The sequence below is a fragment of the Neomonachus schauinslandi genome, chromosome 4 (assembly GCF_002201575.2).
Source record: "Neomonachus schauinslandi chromosome 4, ASM220157v2, whole genome shotgun sequence".
Classification (NCBI taxonomy): domain Eukaryota; kingdom Metazoa; phylum Chordata; class Mammalia; order Carnivora; family Phocidae; genus Neomonachus; species Neomonachus schauinslandi.
In genome coordinates, this window is record NC_058406.1 from 43214921 (window position 1) to 43235086 (window position 20166).

At 55.0% G+C, this 20166-nt stretch overlaps 1 protein-coding gene across 1 annotated transcript in view; it reads right to left on the reverse strand.

The window, feature by feature from the left end:
- Window positions 1–13075: 13075 nt before the first annotated feature.
- Window positions 13076–20166, reverse strand: part of USP24 (ubiquitin specific peptidase 24) — a 134819-nt gene continuing 127728 nt past the window's right edge. Inside the window, exons 65-68 of the mRNA XM_021684340.1 lie at window positions 19101–19176; window positions 18620–18706; window positions 17955–18065; window positions 13076–15845 (exon numbers count right to left, since the gene is read on the reverse strand). Of these exons, the coding sequence (XP_021540015.1) occupies window positions 15783–15845; window positions 17955–18065; window positions 18620–18706; window positions 19101–19176 (337 nt within the window). The 3' untranslated portion in view covers window positions 13076–15782. The remainder of the gene's footprint in view (window positions 15846–17954; window positions 18066–18619; window positions 18707–19100; window positions 19177–20166) is intronic.

The following is a 20166-nucleotide window of genomic DNA, read 5'->3' on the forward strand; positions in this document are numbered from 1 at the left end:
GATGAGAAGTGACCCCCCCAAGGTGCCCGCGGGGCTTTCTTGGTCCCCCAACTTCCATCCAAACACCCTCTCTGAACCCTTGACAGTACCCCCCTTTGTCGGCCTGGGGACATCATGTCCCCGTGTGCACCCACGCTTGACCATCCTCTGGGTACACCTTAAGAACCCCTGGTAGGTGAGAAGCCTGGTGCTCCAAAGAGCATCAGGACAAGCTTGATCCCATCTCCCAAGGGCTATTCTCCCTACAGGAGGGGGCCGTGACCAGGAAGCGGCCAAAAGCACAATTCAAATACAATTCCCTTTATGGGGGCAGGCAGCCTGCAGAGAGAGGAGCTCCTACTTTGTGCCACGGATGGTGGGATATTCCAGGACGGAACAAAGTGGACAAGGCCCTGACCTCCCAGAGGTCAGTATCACCCTCCCTGGCTGCAGAGTGTTTGTTCAATTCACCCTCCAGAGTGAGGTGTTTGCCAACAAGGAGGAAAGGGCACTGACTCAGGGACCCAGGCTCAGAGCAAGTCATTTCACTGGGAACCCATTGCTAAACTGCACAGTGGGATCATGAAGTCTCCTTTGTTTCTTCCCCCACGAGCCCCTGGAGGGATGCTGCGCGTACAACCTGAGGCTGGGACTGCTCTTGCCCCGCGGGTCCCCCTGCCTCCTGTGGTGTTTGCCAGATGCCCCTTCAGTTGCGTTCTGGGACATGGTGCGTAAGAGGAATGTGCAAGTGGAATCGTTTGGAACACTGAGCTTGTGCCTGCAGGGGAATTCTTGAAAGTACATGTATGACATACCTGCAGATTAAAATACACAAAGTCTTTGTACCACACATCCTTCTAAGTGTGGATGTGCGTGCAGGGTGCCTAAGGCACAGAGGCCCGAGTGGGGTAGGAGTGGAGTTTCCAGGATGCCAGGCTAGGGCCCCACGGAAAGAATGGAGGGGGGAAAGCAGTGAGGAGTCCGCGGTCATAGGCAACGACAAGGAGGGCCAAGGTGGGGTGGTTTAACGGCGTTCGGGGAGGAGGCGAGCTGGGTGGCTGGCCAGTGACAAGGCACACCCCAGAAACACAGACGAGGTGGATTCAACTGAACTCGGTGTCTGGCACTGCTCAGGGCTCAGGGCTCAGGGCGGAGAGGAGGGGCGGGGAGAAGGCTCCTCTAGGGCGCGGGCTCACCTTCCAGCCCAGTTAGGATTTGGGGTTGTTGTTTCCTTCCTCTGAGCGCAATCTGACGCTGTCTGGGGAAGCGAGGCTGAAACCTGATCCTCCAGTCGTGGGGCTGGGGGGCCCGTTAATGTTTAATCGAGTAGGATCGTCCCACGGGGCTCCGGGGGCTCGATCTCCCGGGGCCCGGGCGTCGCGCACCTAGCCCCAGAAAGTTTCCGCGCGGCCGTGGAGTTGCGCGCCGCTGCAGACGGGCGCCGCTCGGCTCTGCTCGGGGTCCGAGCCGGGAGCGGAGCAGAGAGCGGGACAGCCGGGCCCGCATGGCGCAGCCCCCACCGGGGCCCCGAGTCCCGCGCACGGACGGTGCTCCCCGCCGCAAGGCACAGGCGCGGGCGGCCTGGACCGCGCGCCAGCCCGGGTGTCCCCGCCAGGGCGCAAACCTCTCCTGTCCCCGCGATGGGCGCGGGCAGCTGCGCGCGGCCGTGACGGCGGGGGCTGGTGCTCCGGGGTCCCGCGGGCGCTCCCGCGCAGGGGCACGAGCGCGGCCCGGACGGGAGCTGGCGCTCGCCTCGCCGTCGCAGCAGGAACAGCCGCCCACCCGGCCCCGCACGTGGCCACCGCCTGCTCGCGCCGCTGCGCCAAGGTGCGCGTGCCCGAGGGGGAGGCGGGGGCCGACCCGCAGCGGGGACCCGTGCAGTTGCCGTCCCCTCTCCGGCCTCAGTTTCCCCGCGTACCGGAGGGGCTGGAGCGAAGGTTTCCAAGCGCCCTCCGCTCGCCGGCTGACGGGCTGGGCGCGGATGCCCGGGGGACCGCGGGCGGAACCGGCAGCCCGGAGGTGCGCCAGGCTGGGAGGCGGAGGCGCGAGGTCGCGCGAGCAGAGCGCTGCCGGGGTCGCCGGTCCGGGCTCAGTCGCGCCGCAGCACCGTGGCTCGGCGGGTGAAGGAGCGGCTGCGCGGACAGCGCCCCAAACCGCGCCGCACACGGAGGCCGTCGCCCTGCTGTCGCTGTGCGTTCTGACCCGGCTCGGGAACTCCAGGCCCCGGAGGTGGGCAGCGGGGTGGGCATGGGGGCTTGGAGAGAGACGGCACTGTCGCGGTCCGGGCGGAGTGGGAGAGACGGCGGCTCACAGGGGCGGGGGGCAATTTCTTCGAGCCACGAACTCATATTCTAGTATGGCACCTTTTTCAGCCGAGCGAAAGAACAAAACGAAAGGGGAAGAGGCGGAGTTGTTCTGGAAGCCCGCAGGGGGTCCTTGGCCCAACCCCTTGGGAAGGGCTGCGGGTGCTCACGGGCGGGAGGCGGCGCGCCAGGTAGCGGGAACCAGGAGGCTGAGCCCCACGCCGCAGCGCACGCCGCGGTCCGCCCAGGGTGGCCCTGGCGACTTTCCCGAAGGTCAGTGCCAGCACCTGGCCCCGGGGCTATGGGAGCTCCCTGCTCAGGGCCGCCTGCTTCTTTCCGATTACAACCTTCCCAGGCCTTGGGACTGGTCCCCTTGCCCCGGGTTGGAGTCAGAACTGGGGTTGAATCCTGGCTCCATCGCTCACAGGGGGTGTGGTGCTCCGCAACCTCTGGGCTTCCATTTCTTCCTCTTTAAAGGGGAGGTGACAGCCCTTCCCTAGGGCTTGTTGTGAAGGGAAAGGAGTTCTTGTGACAGCCCCATGTGAGGCAGGGCAGAGAGCTGGCTGCAGTGACCTCCTGTGACATCCTCTTCACTCCACACTGCAGCTTCTGGAGCACTAATGGATACCTGCCCCAGCACCCGGGGCCCAAGTGTGCCAGGGTGGGCGGGGGCACCGGCCCTTAGGGTTGCCTGTGCCTTCTGTTAGTTCTCCTTTCTTCAGTCTGGCTTATCCCCCCCCCCCCAGCTGTAAGCCCCCCTTCCTTGTTCCCTGAGGCTTTCACCTTCTAGAAGGACGTTGCTGGGATGAGAAAGGGCATTGCAAGTCACCACTGCCCCCAAACAACTCTTCCAGAAGTAGTGAGCAGTGAGTGCAGGTGAGCAAGCAATCGAAGATGTTTCTGCCCTGGTGGAGGTTTGGAACAGGAACCTCTGAAAGTTCAGTTATTCATTAATTCAATGGATATTTGTGGGAATTGAATTTAGAGTGATGGTATTTTTGCCAGGCAGAGAAGGATTTTGGACTAATCCTTTTATTTTACTCCTGAGAAGCTGAGGCCCAGAGAGAGGGGGTTCATCCCCCTGGTGTATTGGAACCAGAATTCTACTTCTCCATCCACTGCACAAAGTGCCCTCCCAATTCATTAGATTTTCATTTAGTGGAGGGGCATTTTAGATGGGCCTTTGAAGCATAAATAGGAGTTTAATAAATAAAGGTAGCAGGAGAGTTTTATTCTAGGGGAAGGGGTAGTATGAACAAAAGCACAGAGCTGGGAAGGCCAGAGGTGGAGAATAGGAAGCGCATGTCCACAGCTCCTTATCTGCCTTCTGAAATGGAAAATGTTCCAAAAACCAAAAGGTTTTCTTGTAATCTATTTGGTGGTAACCTGACCTGAACTGACATGAAATTATTTTTTTTTAAAGATTTTATTTATTTATTTGGCAGAGAGAGAGAGTGGGTGTGAGAGAGCACAAGCAGGGGGAGCTGCAGGCAGAGAGAGAAGCAGGCTCCCCGCCAAGCAAGGAGCCTGATGCAGGGCTCGATCCCAGGACCCTGGATCATGACCTGAGTGGAAGGCAGACGCTTAACCGACTGAGCCACCCAGGCGCCCCAGACATGAGATTATTTATAATTTATTCTATTTATGTGAGTATTCATATTCATATATTTTGTTGCATAGATTACAGTATGCTGCTCCCAACTCCTCTGAGCACCTTGATTGCCCATTACTACCTTTGTAAAGTCCAAATAAATGATGAATCTTAAAACCCATTTGGCCCTAACTTTAGGTAAAGGATTATGGACCCTACTCTACTCTGGCTGGGGCCCAAGGTGCACATATAGAAATGTGGGAGGTTAGGTTGTGGTGGAGACCAAGAGGAGCATGGAGTTTGAACTTTATCATTTAGGGTCTGGAGAGCCACTGAAGATTTGTGAACAGGTGTGTCTGTTTGAGAGCAGTAGAAGCAGATAAGAGCAAGCACGTCTGTGCCTATGGACTGTGGCCTTGTCTTTTCTCCCATTTGAAAATTGTTGCTTTAGTTCACTCACGCATCCCTTGGGCTTGCATTTGCAGAGCATGAGGCCGGTGCGTAACACAACCACCTCTCTTAGCCTTCCCAGCAGGCCTGTGCCAGAGATATTACGGTTCCCACCATACAAAGGAGATATCTGAGGCTCAGAGAGGTTGAGGGACTTGCCCATGGCCACACAGCCCGTAGTGCCTCTGGAAGGGGTCAAAGAGTTACTAGAATGGGGAGGAAGTGATTTATTCTGATGGGGTCTGGGGAGAGAGGTGTAACTAGAAAGGTCTCTGGAAGGAGGTGACCTTCAGGCAGGGCCTCCAAGGGTGGTCCCGCCAGGGTTGGGCCCACAGAGAGCTAGGTGCAGGTGCAGAGCGTCCATTCTCGAGTGGCCCATGGTTCCTGTTTTTGCTGACTGCCAAATTTGAAAGTGTTGTATAAACTAAGTTAATGCTAATAGTTGGCCTCTGTGTGTTTTTTGGGGTCCTAATTTGGTAGCTTCTCTTGAGACCTCCTAGACTGGACTGTATTTCTTTTGCTGTAATTCTCATTTGTTAGTAGAGGTGGGTAAGGGACACATAGCATTATTATTATTTTTTAATGTCGTCGTGGCACTCCTCCTTGCTTGGAGCCAGGCTGCCCGGGGGTTGCCGGACATCTGCATGGTGGTGCTGAGGGAGGAGACCCATGCTCACAGATGGAGTGCACTGCCCGCCGCCTGTGGGCCCGAGCCACCTCCCCGGGGGTTCCTGCACGCCTTCCACGAGTTCTTCCCTGGCTTCCCGGTGCAGGGCATGACATACTGGGGACCGTTCTTAATGTACCCATCGCTGAAACATCTATTGAGCACTTCCTGAGTACCAAGCACAGTGACTCCTGGCTCTAGGTACAGGATGCCCTTTCAGCCTGGCCATGCCCCAAAGGTATTTCCATCCTCATTTGAAAGATGAGGAGACCAAGGTTCAGAAGGGACCACACAGACAACAAGGGGCAGAGCTGGGATCAAAGCCAGTGGTCTGCCTGCTAGCTGTCCTGTGCTGATGAACTTGCTGCCTGTGGGAACCTCACAGGGACAGGCCCTGCAACATCAGTGGGGCTTGTGTCATTTTAGAAGAGCATGACTCAGGGTCCAAAATTCCTTTGAAGCGGATGCTATTCAGAAGGTTCCTCTCATAGGACAGGTAGGCTCTTACTCCCCTAGCATAGCCTTGAGGTCACAGCTATGGTGCAGGCGCAGAAAGAGGCCTGGGTAGCTGAGGACTTCTGGCCTCCCTTTTCCTCACCTTGGCCCTACTGCGAGTCTGAAATACCTCTGTTTCTCAGCCTCTGCCCCTTTCCCCACACGCCTCCTCCCCCCTTCCGCCCCCTGTCCTCCTAACTTGGTGAGAACACAAAGTTCCTGTTTTCACACTGCTTCTCTACTTGGCTGAGGAGCTTCACGGCCTCCTCAAGACCCAGAGTGGGCTCCGCGCTGGGTGTGGGGCCTGCTTAAGATTTTCTCTCTCCTCCTCCCTGCTCTTTCTCTCTTAAAAAAAAAAAAGAACTAGGCTTTGGCCTTGTACCAGGCTCGGTTCAAGTCCCAGCTTAGCCCCTTACTAGTCCATAAGCTTGGGCAAATTCTTTTACCTTGCTGAGTCTTCGTTCCCTATCTGGAGGCTGGGCATAAACATAGGAATGGTCATTGAAGAACTAAATGAGATGGTGAGGTACTTAGGCAGACAGTAAGTGCAGAAAGTCACGGAGGCTTTGGCAGGTTAAGGAGCCCACAGGGAGCCTGGGGCACCCAGAGACGAGTGGCTGGGCGAGCCGTTAGCCACCTGTCAGACTTCTCAAGCCTGGAGTTTCTTTGGAAAAGCCAGCCGGCTCAACCCACGGGGTGGATGGTCCTGCTGCCCACGGTGGGCAGGTGTATCTGGGCTCTCGGTGTTGCCGGCCAGGGCCGGTGGCCTTCTGGAAGGATACCCGCCTCGCTCTCCAGCCTCGGCTCCCGAGGCAGGTGTGGATGCCCCCAGCCCCCAGGATGGAGGGGAGGATGGGCAGGCCCGACCCCTGTGGGCTTCATGTGGTATGCTCCTGGAGGCTGACCCGGCCTGGCTGTGGAGGGTGTCGTCAGACACCCCAACACAGGAGCCCGGGGCGGGGAGGGTCTTGAACTTCCGCCATCCTAGTCTATGAACCCTACCCCTCCGCGACCACACAGCCGCACCCCTGAGGCCCGGTCCCTCTCCCTCCTGGATCTCCATCCCTGTGACCTTGGGCCCTCCTTCTCTCCCCTGGGCCGGCACCATCGCACCCTCAGCCTCGTCCCTGCCTCCCCCTGCTCCCCGCTGGGGCTGGAATGGAGACCCATGCCTGCTGCTACTGCGGGGCCACGTCCTCGGGGCCAGGAGAAGTCCCTGGCTCCTGGCACCCCTGCCCCCACCGGGCTGGCCCGACGCTGGAGCCTGACTGCCCGGGGTGAAGGTCAGTTCTCCCACTTCCGTCCCGTGACCCTGGGCATGTGGCCTCAGCTCTCAGCTCTGTGCACTCCTCTCAGGAGGGATCAGGTAGGACCTGCTTCATGGGCTGTCGTGAGGTGGGAAGCTCCCAGACAGAGCATGGGAGGCCGCTCAGGGAGGGACTCGGGGCAGGGGCTGAAGGTGGAGCTGACCTTGGGTTCGCCTGGGTTCTGCCATCAACAGCCAGTTACTTCACCTCTCTGTGCCTCAGGATCCTCACCCATGAAATGGGGATGATGGGTGCTAAGCGCTTAGCTAGGACAATACAAATGTTAGCTACCATCATTATCATTCTTTGCTTTGAAGTCCGTGCCCTGCTACAGGTAACTATGAATGGGCTACCTTGTGTGGAAAGCATGCCTGGTGCAGGTAGCAGGAAGTCATGGCAGGTTGAGGGGTGGAATCCTTGTTGCGGACCCAGGGATAGTGCCCCTCCAGTTGGGAGGAGGCTGAGTTGTCTTGCTTGGATGGAGCATGGGGTGTCCTGGGGTGAGTCCGGGGAGACGGCAGATGGTGGGCCTGGAATAACCGGCTCAGCTGATTCTCAAGCATGTATGTGCTGGGGAGCCACTGAAGGTTTAGGAGGAAGAGGGTGACAAGGGGCGGTGATGAGTTAAGAGCTGGCTCCAGGAAGAGCAGGCTGGTAGGGTGTGCAGAATGCAATTGCAGTGGAAAGATGAGCACAGTCAGGTGGCGGGGGCCCTTGTCCAGAGGAGAGACGAGCAGGTCCCACGGACCACTGGCCATGCTCCTCGCTGGGGTCCTGGTTTGGTGGGAAGTCCATGGTGTTCTGGTCACTCTCCCCCCCGGGAACGCCCAGCAGATAAGCTCAAGGGCACGTGCCAATTTAAAATCCTGGGAGCCACAGAACCTCGCTAGGAAGCCCACTCAAAGAGCTAAGGAAAATGCACCCTGCACACGCTGAGTGACTTCCCCAGGGCCCCTCAGCGAGGACACGGGGGCTTCTAGTGAAGGTGACCCCAACGCACCCTGCCCCCCACCAGGCGCTGGGCGGGGCTGCACCTGTGGGTCCTTGTTTCATCCTCAGCGCCACCCTGTGAGAAGGCGCGGTCACTCTTTCCATTCTACACATGGGCAAACTGAGGCTGGCGTAGCTGAGTACCACCTTCCAAGATCTTGTAGCTGGGGATATGTCTGACTCCCAGGCCCATGAGGGGAGGCCCCAGTGCCCCAGAGAGACTTCAAGCTCAGCCCTGAACTTCTGCCTGGGTGGGGGCCTGGGGGAGCTCCATCTCCTGGTCCATTTCCAGGTGCAGAGGAGAAAGTGCTTGCCCTCAGAAACTAAAGCTCAGAGAGGTCGAGTGGCTTTCCCATGGTCACACAGCAGGCCAGCGGCAGAGCTGAGAGCCCAGGAGTTGTGTCACTCAGGCTAGTGTCTCTCCTACCTTGACTTGTTTCTGGATTTCCCGGCTCTGGCCTCAGACCCTAAAGCGATGGAGTCTGAGGGTGGCAAGGAGGAGAGACAGAGGGTCCCCCAGCCTCCAAGGGTCTGGGCCACTCTCCTCTGCCCCAGGCTGCAGCCCCCAATGGGAGGCGGAGGACCTCGGCCCCCCAGGCGGCCCCACCAGTGTGTGGGCCTCAAGGAGGCCAGGGTCCATGCTTCTTGCCGCCCTGCGCCGGGCACAGTCAGGAATCCTAGGCCCTGCAGCGACGGTGACACGGCCTGTGGGGGCAGGACAGGCACCCGGCGCCCCAAGGGCTGGTGTGTGCCTGCCCCGTGCAGCTTTTCTGTGTGGCCCTCACGTATCTGGGCAGAGGTTTGTGGGGAACAGCACGTGTGTGTGTTTGGGTGTAGCTGGGCCAGTTTTTGCTTTGGGGCATAGTGGGGTTTGCTGTCTGGGCGCACTGCTCCCCTCGCGGAGAGCGTGCATGCCTGGTACATGAAGCACTGTCGTCCTCGTGCATTCCTTGGTTACCGCATTGAACAAAGCTGCCGGAGGCTGCTCGGGGCCAGGAGCCCCACTGGATTCTGGGGCCAGAGAGGACCCCGCTATGCCCCAGAGGAGGGGACAAGCGAGCTGAGTGAGGAGCAGCCAAGTGGCCGACAGAGCGCGGGTGCGCACCCGGCAAACCCTCAGTGCCCGCGCACCGGCAGCTCTCTCCTCGCCTTTAAAAAGCCGCAGGGAGCTTCTTAAAAGGAAGCCCTGGGTGGTCTGCTCTTAAATGCACTCCGAAAAGGTTTTTAGGAGCACGAGAGTGGTGTTTGTGGTCTGGATGACGCATTTCTTTAGGGCAAGGACCCTGTCCCCAGATCCACTGGCTCGGCACGGATTGCATGAGGGCTGTGGGGTTCCGGCGTTGTCCCCGGCGCTGGGGTACGAACCCGACTTCTTTCCTGAAGTGTCTGTTTTCGTGGGGGAGAAGGACCGAAAACGAAATGTGATATAGAGTACTTAAAAGATACGATGGAGACAAATAAAGCAGGGAAGGGAATGTTGGGTGTGGGGTGCTCAGGAGGGGCCTCACTGAGAAGGTGGAAGGCATTGCAGGGAACAGTGTCGCAGGAGTGGGAACAGCCAGGGTGAAGATCCTGACGTGGTGGGAGCATGCCTGGAGGGTGCCAGGAGCAGACAGGAGGCCTGTGGGATGGGGAACAGAGTGAAGCAGGGGGACCAGAGAGGGGACGGGACCAAGTCAGGTGGGGGTGAGGACTTTGGATTTTGCCTGAGTGAGCTGGGAGCCCCGTAGGGTTCTGAGTCCAGGGTTGGGGTGGGCTGTGCTCAGAGAATGGGGTGTCTGACCTGGGTGTGGACAGGTTCATTCTGGCTGCCGGGAAGACTCCAGGGGACAGGACAGAGGCAGGGAGACCAGCTGTAGACGAGTGGACATCCACTGTGACCGAGGGGTGGGGAGCTCTGCCCAGGTGGGAGTGTGGAGCGTACTGGAACCGGAAGGAGGAGCCTGCAGACCCAGGGGGCTGGATGTGGGTGGGAGGGCTGGGTGGTTCCAAGGTTTGTGCTTCGCTCCTGGGCGGATGGCGTAGCTGCTGACTGGCATGGGGAGGGCTGGAGGAGGCACAGGGTTGGGGTGAGGAGGAGCTTGGTGTTGGCCTGGCGATGGGCATCCCCTGTGTCCTGCGGGCCTGGCTCTTGGGTGCCCATGCAGGACACCTGCTTGCTTTTGTCCCTGGGTCCCGGCAGGTCACCATGGCCTTCGAGGAGGGCTGGACGCTGACTGGCTGCGCCCTCCTGCCCCCGGGGCCTCCCACACACTGGGGATCCCCACGATGGACAGCACTGCTGGTGCAGGAGGCAGGGCCAGCGAGGAGGCTGTGGGGAGCCGTCACCATCTGCTGTCAGAGCCAGCCCTCGGGGGAGCAGGCACCACAGGGGTCCCAGTGACTGCCTAGCCCAGGACTGTACATGGGGAAGGTGTCAGGGCCTGAGCTGTGGTCCCAGGCCTTGGGGGAGCTTTGTGAGGGTTTCTGCTTCCCTCTTCCTCTGCCCTCCTCAGCCTGGGCCCCAGGGGACGGGGGACACCTCTACCTTCCTGGAGCTATGGCACTGGCATGGTGGGGGCGGTGTGGGCTCCGTGCCCGGGAGAACGTGACCGCTCAGCCTGGATCGCCCTGTCCCCAGACCTGTGCTGAATGGGAGGCACCCGACATTCCACCACTTACACACACGGGTCAGGCTGTGCTCAGCTCCTGGGCAGAATGACCCCGAGGGCTCCCCGAAGGAGGCAGTCATCCTCCCGTGTGTGGGCACTTGAGGGCTGGAAGGGGAAGTGAGTGTGAAACAGGGAAATGGCTCCTTACCTCCTGCCCTCTTTGGAGAAGCCCCTTTGGGCTCCCTGATCAACGGAGGATCAGTTTTCCATACTGTGGGGTGCAGGCTGGCTAGGCACTGCCAAGGGTGATGCTTGCCCAGGTCTGGCCGGTGGTTCCAAAGGGCCAAGGTGCTTCTCCACCCACATTCTCACAAGGTTTCAGAGCAGCCCCGGGACAAAGGCAGGGTCTGTTCTACCCATTGGATAGAGGAGGACATTGAGGCCAGAATGAACCCATGGTCGGCTGCCAGGAGACCCGGGTTCAAGCCCCCGCTCCTTCTGTGGAGGGACCTGCGTCAGTTTGGTGATCTCACGGGCTCTCCCAGCCCTGCTGTTAGGACTCGCCTGGAAGACAGCTTTTGTTGACGATATCCCTAGCTCTCGTACCCACTCCTGAGCCCCTGGCAACAGCAACAGAGATCCAGCCGGAGGCGGGAGACCGGACCAGGTGCTTGAGGGGCCGGCCTTCGCTTCTTCCCGCAGCCCTCCTCGTGCCCTGCAGGAGGCATCGCCCAGGGCCGACTTTACAGTTCGCAGTGGGGCCCGCACCCCATCTCATCCAGCCCTCGCACCCACCCTGCACAGGACACATGCCGTCCGCCCTTCGGAGAGGAAGAAACTGGGAACCTGGGCGGGGGTGCCTGCCAAGCTTGCAGGGCCAGGAAGGGAGGTGGGGCCCACACATAATCGGGATTTGGCTGTAAAGCCAAGCCTCTTGTTACAGCACAGGTGGGGACCCCCACCTTTATAGGTAAACTTCCGGGGCTCAGAAGGGGTGCACAGGCCTGAGGCAGTACGGTGAGGCAGGACGGGGCACTGGGTGAACGGCGCTGGCAGGTTCTCTCTGATGGGGGGTGGGGAGGCTCTCAGGGGTGGGGGGGGAGGGCAACTCTCCCTCCCTCTTTGAGCTCCCTGACCCCCACCCAAGCAAACAAAAATAAGCATTTATCTATTTGGTCTGTTTGTAAACAGCTCTCTCTACTGCTTTATAGCAAGAAGCTTTTCTAGACTTCTGTTTTGCTTTTGTAACTTGGAAGATAATTGTTCCAGGGTTTGTAACATTTTTATTATATGGTGACTTTTTAAAATAAAAACAACTTTGTCACGACTCTTGCCTGAGTTTGTCTAGGATGACGCGTTGTTTGTACTAGGCACTTGATAAAAAGCACTTACGTCTGGCTTCGGATAAAATCTGTCTTCCCTGAGCCCCTAGGCCGTTGGGGCCCCCCTCTTTGGTAACTGGTGCCCCTGTGGCATTCTTGACGCTCTCTCCTCCACGTCCACTGCCAAGCTCTGGTTCCCTGTCTTTTTCATCCTCTCCTCCCCACGGCACAGAGTCAGTATTTATGGAATAAGATAAGTTAAACGACTGCCCAGTGCTTCTGTCATGAGTCAGCACTATATCCACGATCACGTTTCATGATTGGATATTATGAACAGTCTCAGGCCAGTTTGCGAAGTGTAATTATCCCATTCAATATGGGACCTCCCGGCCTCTCTGGGGTTGGTGAGTGTAGCTGTCTTAAGCAAGGCCTACCTCTAAGCAGCCCATATCATAAATGATAAGGCAATCTGCCTGCAAAGCAAAAATCCCCCCAAATTGTATTTTCTGACAACTTAGCATCATGGAAAGCGTTCAAGAACTGCCTGGGGCGCCTGGGTGGCTCAGTTGGTTAAGCGACTGCCTTCGGCTCAGGTCATGATCCTGGAGTCCCTGGATCGAGTCCCGCATCGGGCTCCCTACTCGGCAGGGAGCCTGCTTCTCCCTTTGACCCTCCCCCCTCTCATGTGCTCTCTCTCTCTCATTCTCTCTGTCTCAAATAAATAATAAATAAAATCTTTAAAAAAAAAAAAAGAACTGCCTGAAGCGAACAGCCTGAAAGCCATGGGCACCTTGGTGGGCTACGCGGTGCTGGACATGCCCTTTCCCCCAAGGGGGCGCGGAATCAGGTGTCGGTTCATTGGATAGCCATACCCTGACCGCTCCAGGCTCGAGAGAGGCCAACGACTTGGGTCTTGCCTACGTTGGCAGGTGGTCACTGCGAGTGGGACAAGAACTGGTGTGGGCCACAGGAGGAAGGTTTGGGGCAGCAAACATGGAGCCACATGCGCACACACAGGACATCAGGAGTGAGACTGAGACCTATGGTCTCGCAAGAAGCCCAGCTTGCCCAGGGACCTGATTTCTACTGGGACTGCTTGGGAGACCTCAGAGCTATGGGGGAGATGTCTGTAGGCCATCAGCCTGAGCCTGGCATCCTTATCCAAGCTCGGCAAACGAATCCTAAAATGGTCAGGCTATGCAGAGGAAAGAACCGCAGAAGGCTTACAAGAGCCATCACCCCTCATTATTAAAGAGGGGCCTGATTCACCTCATCAGCGCCAAGTTCCGAAAGCAACCCCAGAGCCATCTCGCACCAGGCCATGGGCCCGGGGCACCCCTCCCCACACCGAGCAGAAGAAGGTCGGCCGGACTCCAACTCTACATTTTTGAAAAATTTATTTTATACCCTTAGAAGCTAAGAACTCTGCCACTCATGAACCAAATTTAGGATTAAGATTCTCCCCTAGTTTATCTACTTCCTTTTGAAATTTTATAAACAAGATTTTGTACACAAGAGGTAGCAGAGGAAAATTCCAGTCTGCTTGTTCCAAGCTCAAAAGGTAACTGCACACATCTCAATGTTAGCAGGGGGGGTGGGGCAAGACAGGGGAAGTCCGAGGACACGATGCTCTGGGTCCTACCATTTCTTCTAGTTGCCAAGTGACCGTGTGAGTACTCCAGGAGAAGTCATGGGCAAGATACCTGCTGGGCTGCTCGTTTGTTTTCCTTCCCAGATGGCTCCGAGGGGCAGGCGTGGCACCCTACGGTGGGCCTCGCGAAGGGAGTGTCTTGAGAACACACAGCATTGAGTTAGTTGTGCAATTCCTACTCGATGTGCAGACCATTTTGAAAGGTTTATAAAAACATCTTCGTCCAAAAAATTGGCAGTAAAAATGACTCTTCCAAGGTAAGCCTGTCGTAATTGTCACTTTGTTGTACATTAAAAAAAAAGTCCTCAGCAGGTTTGTTGTAGGCTGCAGCCGCTGGAAATCAAGTGGTTCCTGGCAAAGAGGAAGTGATGGTCATTGCAGCAACAACACAAACTTAACCAGAGCGTATGATACACAACAGTGACGGGTGATCCTGATGGAGCCTTACAGTGAGGACAGCAGGTGCTGGGGGTGGTGGGAGGCGTTGTTTCCATAGGAAATAAGGGACTAGAAGTGGCAATTTCACTCCTGAATTTGGGCTCCTGAGAGTGCAGTTGCCAGTGAGGATATCCCAACACAGACCATCACTGGCATTTCAAGGTCATGTCCTACACAATCGTTTTGTGAGGATGGGGGTGGAGAGCAGGCTGCGGTGGGGGCGGTTAGGAAAACAGTAGGACATGGGAGTATTTATGAACTCAAAATCAATTTTAAAACATCACATTTGAAATTCCAAGAAGAGCAGAACCATGTAAAATTTGCCAACTCCTTCTGACCAATTCTCTGAGGGCGCAGTTCTGCTCTTAAACGCAGCCCCGTCTGCAGTGTCCTTGACAATGGCCATCGCTAGGCTGTGGGGGCTGTAGACACACATACAAACTGTGGTCCGGCTGCACAGTCACTTCAACGTTTAGTAGCGAAGGGGCTGGGGGCTGGAGTGCACAGCAGTGAAAGGTGTCTGTCGTGTGTCCACACAATGCGGAAGCCACCAAAAAGGCACTTTGGGGCTGGCCACGCCTCTTTGACTTGGCAAATCTAACCAACAGGGGCAACCTGGCACTTCCTAAGCTTCCCTACGTGCACGGGGAGTTGGAAACAAGGCAGAACACGTAACTAAAGGCAAAATAGGGTTGAAAATGTGTGTAGAAACTCAAAATACAAAATGTACAAAATACATGAGATACGTTGGCATATCCCCTTCTCCCCTCTGGAGAAAGGGAAGCTGGTTATCTAATCTGAAATGAGTGGATGGTGGTATACTTGGGAAATACCAACAAAATGGACAGTTGTTCAATTACTTTCTGGTTATTTCTGGGAAAATAAATCTTTGTCTCTTTTCAGTGTTCATTAGTCATGTTGAAGAGAAACAGTCTCAAGTTCCTTCTCCGCATTAAAATTACTACAACTCACAGAGCAGTGCTTCTCAACTCAAACATTTAACTTCATTTACAACCAGTACCAAGGGTTTTAGTAATTATATCTTAAGCAAAAGCAAATGATTGCAGATCACATGATTTAAGACTACAGTTTATTCAATATGTCTCCAAGCATTAAAAAGATAATTTTATGAAGTCAAACTCAATAAAATTATAATTTAAAGTGCTTTTTATTTTGCAGTTTTCAAAATTTGGGGAAAAATTCCATAACTTCTTTAGTGATTGATGTCAAAGAATGCACCTTGTACTTCTGGAGGACATTTTTTTTTTTTTTTTAATTGCTCTTTTCAACCTCAATTATATCAGAAAAATACCTTAAAGAGCATAATAAATTTCCCAATTTTTGATCCTGGTAACATTTCATCAAGATCCAACTTTTATGCCCAGGGCTCTCATCCTGACCCGTCTGAAATTCTATACAAATAGGGAGACATATTAAATACAAAGGTCTGTGTAAACGGAGTTCTTTAACTACTATTTTACAATGAAAAGGAATTTTATCACCTATCTTTACATCATTTTAAATTGGATATTCCTATTCAATGTTACTGCAAGATTAAAAATTTGCCCCCCACATATCTAAAGGCAGCTTGCTTTTTTTTTTTTAAATATAAAAACCAAAGGGATTTCTTTTGTAGCATCATAGGGAAAGCAACGGCTTTACCCCATTCACTCTTGTATGTTCATAACAAAAAAAGTCTGCCACCGGCTTTATTTCCTAGAATCTCCACAGAAACGTGAATCCCCGTGCGGACTGTGCCCCAGGATGGCTGATCCGGGGGCAGGCGTTCTCCCACTGCCAAACAGATCCTGAACCTTCTCCAGGGGCCAAGAGTGCCTTCTTTAAAAACACACACTCCTCTGGGATCACGGCAGGCCCCCCTAGTCCAAGCTTCGGGCTCTTCTAAAGGGCTCAAGGGTGAGAATCTGATTTCCAAACAGCGCTGAGCACCCGGGAACTGAGCTGACTCCTCACTGCGCGCTCGGTGTGCCTGTTCCTCTAGGGATCCACGTCGTCAAGGTCACTTCTCAACTCGCCTATCATCATGGGGGACTCTGAACCCTTTGAAAAGAGAAGGAAGTTCACTTCATGCACAGTAAAGTTAGAGAAAAGTTTCTCTGCGCCCACTGACCTGTGTTCGGTAAACGAGTGCATTTAACAACTGAAAGTTTATCAAAGGATAATAAAACAGAAATGTAACAGCTTATATTCGACGGTTCCCGATTATGCACAACTCTCATTTCCATGTTCTCCCAGTCACTGAAGGCACCCAGCGACTAGGCAACAGTGCCACAGCGCTCGTGAGAACTCAGGGGGGCACCGAGACGGGGCGGCTGTGCGCCGGGCACTGCGCCACTCTGCCGGAGACGGCTCTGGGTCACTCCTGAATTCTGCTTCTGTCAGCAGCTGTGGCCTTTGGTTTGCACACTAACAAAGTTCTGAATGCCTGCCGTGTGTCCTGGGGCTGCTGGCGGTGGGGGTGGGGAAGGCCCGAGGTGGAAGGAAAAAAAAGGCATTTGATAAACTACAAGAAGACCATTGGTATCCAGAAGTCAGAAAATGAAGGGGGCGGAGGTAGGCAGGGGCCACATCAAGCAGGACTGTGCTGAAGATTCTGGCCTTTACCCTGACAGCAATGGAGAGCCATCGAGGGTTTAAGCAGACGAAGTAGAGGGAAGCAAGAGCGAGGCAGGGAGTTCTCACAAAGCCCCAAGACACTAAGGTGCTTAGGACAATGGAACAGATGCACGGGAGAGATTTAAATGGTCAACCTGGCAGGACCGGTGAGTGGCCTACAGTGTGTCCGGGGCACAGGGTGCTGTTTATGATAAGGACACAGAGGGAGGCCAGCTCCGGTGGGGGCGGGTGGAGGCATGGGGCACGGCGGGTGTGAGGTGTCTTTGAGGAAGAGAGCTGGACTGTCCTGTGTGGCACCTGCAAGAATCAAGGTGGTGGAGATGGAGAACAAACAGCTGGAGGGGTTGGAGGAAGGCTGGGAGAGCGAGGTGCCATGGAAGCCCCGGGAGAGAGTGTTTCCCGAAGGGAGGAGTGGCCACCAGGGTCAGATGCTGCGGAGTGCTCCACTACGATGAGGCCTGAGAAGTGTAGGCTCCTTGTCACCCGACCGCTGAGCCAGGCAGGGGCAGGGAGCCAGCCTGGAAGAGGTCGAAGGAAGAGGGAGAGAGAAGAAACTGCAGGTCTGGACCATTCTTTGGAGAAGTCTGGCTGTGAAGAAGGGGAAAGAAGGCAGGGGATAAAAGGGAAGAAGAGCATTTTAAAAGGGTAAGGGAGAGCGGAGGGTGTGGGAAGACTGCGGGTGGTGATGGGCAGAGGGGGAGGGGTCGGCGTGTGTGTGTGTACACGCGTGTGCACGCCCACTGGCACGGGCTGAGTCTGGCAGCTGCGGGAGCTTCTGTCCTACAGCCATTGTGTTCTCTGCAAACGAAGTAGGCGAAGAGGCAAGCTGCTGAGCACCCCCCGGGTTAAACTGCACCACGGTGCTGAGCTCCCACGCCCCTTCTGGAAAGTAAGGGTTAACAGGGACCTCACAGGGTGGTTATGAGGATCTGAAAGGTTAACAAAAAACAGCACAGACCACATCAACAAGATTCATTTAACCAGGCCTCTGCGCCAAGCACTGTGGTGAACTCCAGAGGAGACCACCCTCCCGGCTCACGCCTGCTTCACCAGTGAGCGCTCCATACGTACTTCACTCCTTTGCCCACTAGACTGAGCAGCACTGAAAATGTTCATTTTATTTTTTTTTAATAAGCTTAAAGGTATTCTTTGACTCCCCTGACAAGTGGGTATTTCACTGGCCCTTCAAGGGTCTGTTTCCAGGAAGGCTGGTGAGAGTCAAAGGTGGAGGGGTGATTTGTGGCAACCGGCAGAAGGAAGAGAACCTGCTAGGAGGAACACTGCTGCGGCCTGGCCTTATCAGGCCCAGCTCCAAGGCGACAGCGCTGCCCACCAGAGCCTGAGGCCAGAGCCTCGTGGCAACCTCACTCGGCAGCACCGTTCCATCTGGAAGCACACTGCTGGTGAGCGCCGACAGGGAGCACTAGAGGGCGGGGCTGGCGCCTCCTCTTTTCCTTGATTACGAAAATTCTTTTTGGAAAACTTGAGAGCAGGTGGTGCCCTTTCCCATGAGGACGCGGGCCCCTGCTATACCTGTTGTAAATGCCTCTCTCCGTTCTCATTGGCGGGACTGCTCTCCGACCCGTTACTGCTCCCCGACTGCTCTTTCTCATTCAGCAAAGCTGTGGCATAGGCTAACGTGTCCTGTGAGAGATTGAAACACAAGAGGAAAAGTCAGGGGGTGTGCGGTGGCAGCAGTGCCACCGAAGAAGACAAGCCTTCACTTGATTGCTGGAGGTGGCGGGAGCCTCCCGGTGGCGCCCGCCCGGCAGCCACCAGCGCGCCCCTCAACCTCTGTGACCCACACTGCTTTTCTTCTGGCACATAATTTGCCAACTGCCCAACAACATGCTGTCTTCACAGAAATTCGCCTCTTCTGCCCCCTCTCATTTTTCTTTTTTAAAGATTTTATTTATTTATTTGATGAGAGAGAGAACACAAGCAGGGGGGGCGGCAGGCAGAGGGAGAAGCAGGCTTCCCCCTGAGCAGGGAGCCCGATGCGGGGCTCGATCCCAGGACCCTGGGATCATGACCTGAGCTGAAGGCAGATGTTTAACTGACTGAGCCACCCAGGCGCCCCAGCCCCCTCTCATTTTTAACCTACACCTCTTGTCTCGGAGGCTGTGGCTTCTGAGAAACACACTGAAAATCCTACCTGTGGGATTTCAAGCCACGTAAAACCAAAAGAGAAGCCTCACCTGAGCTGAAATTGTTCGCTGAAAGGTTTTTCCAGTTGATGTTTCATTAGAGACATTACTCTGTGGTGTCCAATAATGTTCTGACATCTGAGATGGAAGGTCAAAAACGCCATCAGACACGACAAACGCCCACGTGAGTCCACAATTACTGCCATTAGATATTTGAGTATAAAAAGCATCTAACACGGCACACAGATCGACCCAGAACTATCACACCGGCAGGATTTTACGTTCACTCTCGAGTTCAGTGAACCACTAGGTCTCCGATATTCACCCCTGCTCCCTCACCTATGAAGTTGACACTGTATCGAGACATGAACTTCATGCGTAGAGCTAGGTATCAACCGGACTGAAAAAAGTTGGAAGTCTGAAAGTAACTCTGAGGCCAGTCTCCACACGAAGAGCTTTTCCCTGGCAAGATGTGCTGTTACTGATCCCCGCGTGACAGCCAGCAAGGCTCAAGCTGCAGTTAGTTAGTTACCTTCTTCTGTAGCCACTGCACCGCCCAGCTCCAGTGGTGGGAGTTCTCCTTGAAGTAGTCCTTGGCAGCAGGGCACCTGGGGGGGTTGTAGGAGCCAAATGGTTCCTTGCAAATATACTTGTTTCATCTATACTACCTTTTGATTTCGATACACAGATGCAACTTTCACTGAGGTTCAGTTGTATTTCTACTAAGTTTTTACTTGTTTTGGTTTGGATACACTCCCATGTGTAAACTTCAAGAGGCAGAAAAAGGTAAATGTGTAGTGAAAAGTCTCTTATCTAGAACGACCTCATCCACTCAGTTCTATCACGGTTCAAAGATGGAAACTAAAAAATAAAACCAAAAAACCCCCCACAACACATCATCCATTTAATAAGAGAAATGATTCTTAAAAGAATCAAACTGGTCTTTAAATTTTTGTGATTTGAGTAAGAATGGTATTAGGGGAAAAACAATTTTAAAGTGTGGTCCTGGAGCCCTCTCTCTTTGCATTTTTCCTTGCCCACTTGGAAAGCTGTCCTTCACATTCAAAGACAGTATTGACGGCGACACTGTGTGTATAGAATGGAGGGATGGAGGACACGCATCAGACATACCATGCGGCCCCATCAAGATTTGGAAATGCCATTTAGGCAAGTACTTATGCTGTCTCGCTGCCAACACCAAGCCTAGTTAACGCACCCACGATTGTGGCAGGATGGTCTCCATCTGTGTCCACAATGCTATGTCATCTGGACAAGGCACGTTCACGCATTACTTCGACCAGGCTCTCAATTCATCTGAGGACGCTCACATGCAGCAGCTGAGGCTCAACAGATTTCTTACTCTTCTTTTGGCACAAACCCAAGGATGGCAATCCCCATGCTTAAGAGTCAGTAAAAATCTGGAGCAAAATCAGTGATGCTCTAAGGCAGGCTGGGTGGGGACTCAGTGGCAGCCGTGCAGCCCGTCCGGAGCTGCTGGCCCACGTACTACCCCGCGGAGCTGAGGCGGCAAGCCACGAAGGCCCCTTCTAACACTGAGAACCTTTGCTTTCCATGTGGCTGTCGGCTAATGAATGGAC